This window comes from Leucoraja erinacea, chromosome 24, assembly GCF_028641065.1.
Source record: "Leucoraja erinacea ecotype New England chromosome 24, Leri_hhj_1, whole genome shotgun sequence".
NCBI lineage: Eukaryota > Metazoa > Chordata > Chondrichthyes > Rajiformes > Rajidae > Leucoraja > Leucoraja erinaceus.
The window spans coordinates 3,305,615-3,312,266 of NC_073400.1; the positions used below are offsets into that span (position 1 = coordinate 3,305,615).

The window sequence follows — 6,652 nt, forward strand, 5'->3', positions numbered from 1 at the left end:
TGACAGAATCCTCCTTGTGGCGATCCCCGGAAGCGACGACACGATGCACTCTGTGTGACGTGTCGAGCGACCAATTCTGTCAACATGTTGGACGACGACGGAAGCCGACAGCGAGCTCTACGTCATCTGACACACGAGCAAACTAATCTTCTCAATTATATTATATTTTATATTTTTAACCCTTCCCAGGATACTCAAGCACCCACAGTTATAATCAACATCATCTGGTTATGAAGTTGATGACTTGCACTGAATTTCAATGGACAGAAAACTTTCAAGATGTGTTTTAAAGGAAGAGCAACATTTCCAACCCTGTAGCTTTGGTGTGTCAAGTAAATTAAGATGATAAATTGCGTCGCAACCTCCCACCACTCCAAACTCACACAGACTAACCCTACTTATCTTAACCTGTTATCATCTTAAACTATCACTTATTTTCCTTCTTTCTACTTGTTTTGCCATCTCTTATCAAAAACCCATCACATTCTTTATCTTACTGCATTTTATGAAATAGCAAGGACATGAAAAAGTATCAAGGCACTTAACAGAAAACTGGGTACAAATTACAAGATACAAGCAACATGTGACTGTTTACGTTCCTTGCTTGTATTGTTGCCCTGAAACAGACTACCTGTGATTACAGACAACACAAAACAGATCATTATTTTTGAAATAAATATTGGCATCTTCAAGCAGATCCATGCAGTCCACCCCTTTCACAAGCCTACATGCAGTGCTTGTTTTTAACCTCAGACTAATTAGATTTTACTTATATAGACGTTTGTTTGTGTAATTCTTATACTCTACGACCCAGTGTATGGGAATTGGTGACAAACCAGTGAGATGTTAAGTGTACTAGAGATATGTTAAGGGTGACACTGCTTCACTGCATGCTGCAGAGAGGTGTGTAATTATTCATGTACTGCAGTGTTTGTGTTGGACAGTTGGAGTAACACAGTGTAAAACGTACCACATAACACTGAGACAAGGATTATTTGCGATTAACCTGTTATTGCACCAATCCATTTGCTTTCTGATTTACCACAGTGACAATACTTCTAAAAAAGTACTTCATTGGTTGCGAAGTGCTTTGGGGGCATCCTGAGGTCATGAAAGGTGCAATATGTATGCAGAAGATAGACACAAAAAGCTGGAGTAACTCAGCGGGCTCAGCAGCATCTCTGGAGCGAAGGAATGGGTGATATTTCAGGTTGAAACCCTTCTTCTGAGTTACTCCAGCTTTTTGTGTATATCTTTAGTTTCAACCAGCATCCACAGTTCCTTCCTATACAATATATATGCAAGAGTTCTTTCTCTTTTTAATTATTAGCTAGTCCCTATCTCTTAATCACTGGGTTTTGTTGACTGTCAGGCATGCATTAAATTAGTCCATTGTATTATTTTCTCTGCTCTGCTATTTTTCACTATGCAGCAGTTCCGTAGGTGCTGGTTAATGTTGCCATACAATATTTTAAATAGTTTCATCAGGCTAGTCACGATAGAACACAAGTCCGACTAGTTCAGAAGAAAATGTCAAGACAAGACTGACTTGTTATTCCACTCTAGTCCAAAGGGTGGTAAACCAAGTATCACGATTCATACTGGCAATCCAAAATTCGCAGATGAGCTGAGACACTAATAATACCATAGATCACGGAGCTGAACTTTATCAACGTGAGTGGGTTTTTTTTCCTCTTTCTTTCTCAGTACATTTTGAAAGCGTTTTGAGGTGTATCATTTTGAATTCAATTCTGTCCAATATTCATTGCTGCATCAGTTTAGGATTAACCAGATGGGGGAGAATGTTGAACGCACAGTGTGACACGTCAGGCCTGCCATCCATTGCTTTAGGGCAATCATTGGTACAATGAGCCCAGGATAAGCTTGTTCCCAGGTGCATGCTGCAAACCCATCACATCACCCATTCCTTCTCTCCAGAGACTCTCCAGTCCTGCTGAGTTACTCCAGCACTTTGCGTCTAGGTGTACCTTCATCAATCTTGCGTCAGGGTAAACCAGCCTCTGCAGTTCCTTCCTACACATTATGAACTGCCTCTGGCAAGAGTGAATGGTGATTCTCTGGTGTATTAACTGGCCATTGGTTTGGGACACTCCACCCTTGTTGTCAGTTTGCATTTACTGATGCACACTCCTCCACCACTATACCAGACGAGATTTCTAGGTTTGCATTTCATTCTTTCCCTTATGCTCCACACATTGGGCCAAATACATGGGTTTTTTTTTTGTTATTCTGACCGTTTTCACCAACATTTCTTTAGAATTCCATGCATCACCTGTGGAAGTGCCCTCCTGGCTCAGCTGGGTTAGTCATGTCAGCCGCTCGATTCAGACAATCCAGTCTCTGCTGGAGCAGGTTGGTTGGGCTCGACCACAGCTTAGGAAGCAGCAAAGCCTATACATGGTTAGTCACCAGGAGTCTAAAAAGAAATAGAGAATATCTTGGACACTTAAGATACCATTGTGTTCCTTCAGTCTGCTTTCTCCTGTTGAGGCTTGGCGTTGTTACTGCAGATTGTTTTCGCTGAATCGAGAGTTGCATGGGTGGCCCGTTGATTGCTGATGAAGTCTGGGGTTAGGATGCTACACATCAGCACCACTCACCCTGCAGCCCGTGCATGCTGCGCGGACCATGGCTCTCATCCATTGCCTCAGACGACAATGGGAGAGTCGGAAGACACAGAGCCCACAGAGCCGCAGTCAGATTTCTTTCTGGGCACCGCTAGGAGTCTCCTGTCCTCAAATTCTTCCACGGCGTTTGGCTTGTGTTTCCCATTCTGCCCCTGCCCATCCTTGGGCGGCTCGCTGAACGCCACGCGTCGGTCCATGGTGGCTTTATCCACAGAGATGTCGTGGATGGAACTAGCGCTCAGCATGGATGAATGGATGCTTTCCTCCTGCTGGTCCCGCTGCTTGTCAGCGTTTCTCCCGCACCTGCAACGACACGGGGTGAGGTACAGGTAGATGAGGACCAACACTACGCTGGCAATGCATCCAACCAACGTGGTGTACGCTGTGTTCAGCGAATCCTGCCCCAAACTGGACGTGATGTTGCGTACCTTCAGCTGCACGTGTATGGTCTCGTTGAACTGGGTACCGCTGGCCAGGCAAGTGTAAGTCCCGGAGTTTTCCGGCTGCAGATTGCTAAGCTGCAGATTGCCATTGGGAAACATCTTGATGCTTTGGTTGTTGTGGCCGACCTGTATGGTCTCGTTGTCCGGTGTCACCCACACTTTTACCATGTCCATCAGTCTGGTGTCGCAAAGAATCGTCAGCGTCCCCTCCAAGTAGGCAAGCAGCACCGAGTCAATAATAGTGCTGCAGTTCATGTACTCCTCTTGCAGGTCGAAGAGCCTGATCGACACCTTGTGGTTCAGTGGAAGGATGCACTTATATTCATTTCTGAAATCCACAGCAGAATTGAAACTGCGGGAATGCCACTGGATGACCATCTCGTACAAACTACAATCACAGATCAAGGGATTATTGTGCAGGTACAGTCCGTTTTTGACCGATGCAGGTAGCACTTTGAACTCGTGGACAGGAAGAGACTTTATCCTATTACTGGACACATCTAACAGTACAAGACCTGGTGGCCTGGTATTCTCCTCCACTAACTCCTGTGGAAATCGAGTGATCAGATTCTGACTCAGGTACAACTTCTGAAGGCTGTCCAGGCCTTCAAAGGCAGTCCTGTCGATCTGAGATATCTGATTATTGTAGAGCAGGAGGACCTTCAGCTTTACCAGTCCCTGGAAGTGAAATTCTTCGAGAGTCTTCAGCTTGTTGGAGGACAGGTCAAGGTATTTCAGACACGGTACCTCGGTGAAAGCTTCCTCAGATGTGAATGTCAGGCCATTGTGGCTGAGGAGCAGAGTATGGAGCCTGTCAAGGTGTACTGTGGTCCATCCAGCTCTCAGGCGGGTCAGGCTGTTGTAACTGAGGTCTAGGACAGCTGTGTATTTGGGGAGAGAGTGAGGGACGTTGACCAGTTCCCTTTTAGAGCAGCTGACGATGTTACTGGCACAGATGCACTCGGAGTGACAATTGAGAGCAGACACGTTGACAGGATGGCGGCCACACAGAGTCAGGAGAATCAAAACACTGAGGCAGGAAAATATGCGGTTGTATCCGCTGGTCAGGTGCAACTCCAGGAGGCAGCTTAACCACATGGCTAGACTCTGCAAACTGGTCAGCGAGTGTGCCAGAGGAGCTCAGGATTCACAGCAGAAGTGGGAGAGTCGTTGGCTGGAGAGAGGCATTTCTGACACAAGGAACTCGCATCTGAAGCGGTGAATAATTGAACATAGTGCAGAGAGCAAGTGGGAACTGGCATCGTGCCACAGAGAGGAATCTGCATTTACCAATAAAAGTCCCTCTCGGGATTGCAACCATGCCCCGATGTTTAACTCATTACTGCTCGGTTTCCGGGTAGATGCACAGAAAGTTTTTACTTACTGGCGACAATATATATGTATATAAATATATATTCCGACAGCTTGTCCCGAAGCAACTGAAGACCAGTGATGGTATCGCGGCGCCGGGTAAATCACCTTCCCATCGAGGATGTCCTCTTCAAACGCGAACCAACATTCAACATTGCGGCTCCGGCAGCAGCAACATCCCGCAGTGTGATCGCCGTCTTGTTTTAAACCAAGCGAAGACGGCAGGGGGGGGGGGGGGGGGTAATTGTGCGGGGGGGGGTGCGAGGACGGATTTGCTTGCAACGAGCAAAGAGCAGACTTGATGGGGATGGCTGGCAGCGGCGAGAGAGCGAGAGCTAGCGGGATCCGCCAAACCCTTACCCGCAAGCCGAGGCGCAGCGCTGCAGACAGGCAGGCAGGGGTTATACAGCCGGCCGATAGATAGATAGATAGATAGATAGTGTTGCAAATGCGGTGCTCCCCCTCTCACGGCCGCCTGGTTCAGCTGTCTACGCACTCGGCTCCACCACAAGTGACAGGATTGTTTATTTCTCCCCGCTTTGTTCTGCTGCAATTGGAGGAGGGGAACGCCGGTCAGGCAAAGTGGCAGCTCCGTTATCCCATTGGCACCAACCACCCAATGAATCCAGCCTACACTTAACCCATTCAGCGATAGCAATGTTTGCAAACTGACTGCAGTAACATTCACCATCTTTGCCGTGTCCGTCAAACCAACAGTCGCAGATTTCAATCAAAAACTTATTTCTTGGGCCAACCCTTCCCCAAATATTATTTTTTTCCCCCTAAATTATTTGATTTCCCCGCCTATTTAATGAATACCAGTGTTTAATAATCCTTGCAGATTGCAGTTTCAAAATCTGACAGGGGATTTTAATTTGTAAACTTCGAACTGGATTCAAAGCGCACATCTGAAGAAGGGTCTCGACCCGAAACGTCACCCATTCCTTCTCTCCTAGAGATGCTGCCTGTCCCGCTGAGTTACTCCAGCATTTATCTCGGTGTAAACCTGCATCTGCAGTTCCTTCCTGCACATCAAAGCCAACAACATTCATTCGACACAAAAAGCTGGAGCAACTCAGCGGCTCAGACAGACATCATCTCTGGAAAAAATAAATAGATGACGTTTCGGGTCGAGACCCTTTTTCAGACTAAGTGTCAGGGGAAAAGGGAACGAGAGATATAAACAGTGATATAGGGAGATATAGAACAAATGAATGAGAGATGCCAAACATTTTAATTTCCCTCCCATTCCCACACTGACCTTTCTGTCCTGGGCCTCCTCCATTGTCAGAGTGAGGGCCAAACGCAAAGAGGAACACCACCTTATATTTCACTTGGGCAGCTTACAACCCAGCGGTATGAATATTGATTTCTCTAACTTCAAGTCACCCCTGTATCTCCGCTCTCTCCATCCCTCACCCACCCTGGTTGTTGTACTAGTTTCACTGTCACGTTTTATTGTCAGAACTCTTGAGGTCTGATTGACCTGGACGATGAGACGTTGGCCTGGCTCGCCTCAACGGAGCTGCAGGTCTAAAAGACATACGACAGAAGAAGAAGAAGTCTGTATAACTCGTTATCACCTCGCCCACAGCCAACAATGGCCCGTTCCCTTGATCATCGTTACCTTGTTGCATATCTTTCATTCAGTTGTTCTAGTCAAGTCAAGTCAAATCAAGTTTATTTGTCACATACACATACGAGATGTGCAGTGAAATGAAAGTGGCAATGCTCGCGGACTTTTGTGCAAAAGACAAACAACAAAACAACCAAACAAATTATAAACACAATCATAACACACATATTCTTTTACATAATAAATAATGGAAGGAAAAACGTTCAGTAGAGTTAGTCCCTGGTGAGATAGGCGTTTACAGTCCGAATTGCCTCTGGGAAGAAACTCCTTCTCAACCTCTCCGTTCTCACTGCATGGCAACGGAGGCGTTTGCCTGACCGTAGCAGCTGGAACAGTCCGTTGCAGGGGTGGAAGGGGTCTCCCATGATTTCATTTGCTCTGGAGTTGCACCTCCTGTTGTATAGTTCCTGCAGGGGGGGTGAGTGAAGTTCCCATAGTGCGTTCGGCCGATCGCACTACTCTCTGCAGAGCCTTCTTGTACTTGGCAGAGCAATTCCCAAACCAGATGGTAATGTTCCCGAACAAGATGCTTTCCACCGCCGCTATATCTATAA

General features: G+C 46.5%; 1 protein-coding gene across 1 annotated transcript; it reads right to left on the minus strand.

Annotated features, from left to right (window-relative positions):
• Positions 1 to 1,711: 1,711 nt before the first annotated feature.
• On the minus strand, positions 1,712 to 4,696 carry amigo1 (adhesion molecule with Ig-like domain 1). The gene has a single exon (XM_055654387.1). It carries the CDS (start codon positions 4,187 to 4,189, stop codon positions 2,669 to 2,671), a length of 1,521 nt encoding a protein of 506 aa, XP_055510362.1. The 5' UTR covers positions 4,190 to 4,696; the 3' UTR covers positions 1,712 to 2,668.
• Between the last annotated feature and the right edge of the window lie 1,956 nt (positions 4,697 to 6,652).

What these genes read in the sequence shown, in the direction of transcription:
- amigo1 (XM_055654387.1), bottom strand. Translation starts at nt 4,189, where the DNA reads ATGTGGTTAAGCTGCCTCCTGGAGTTGCACCTGACCAGCGGATACAAC.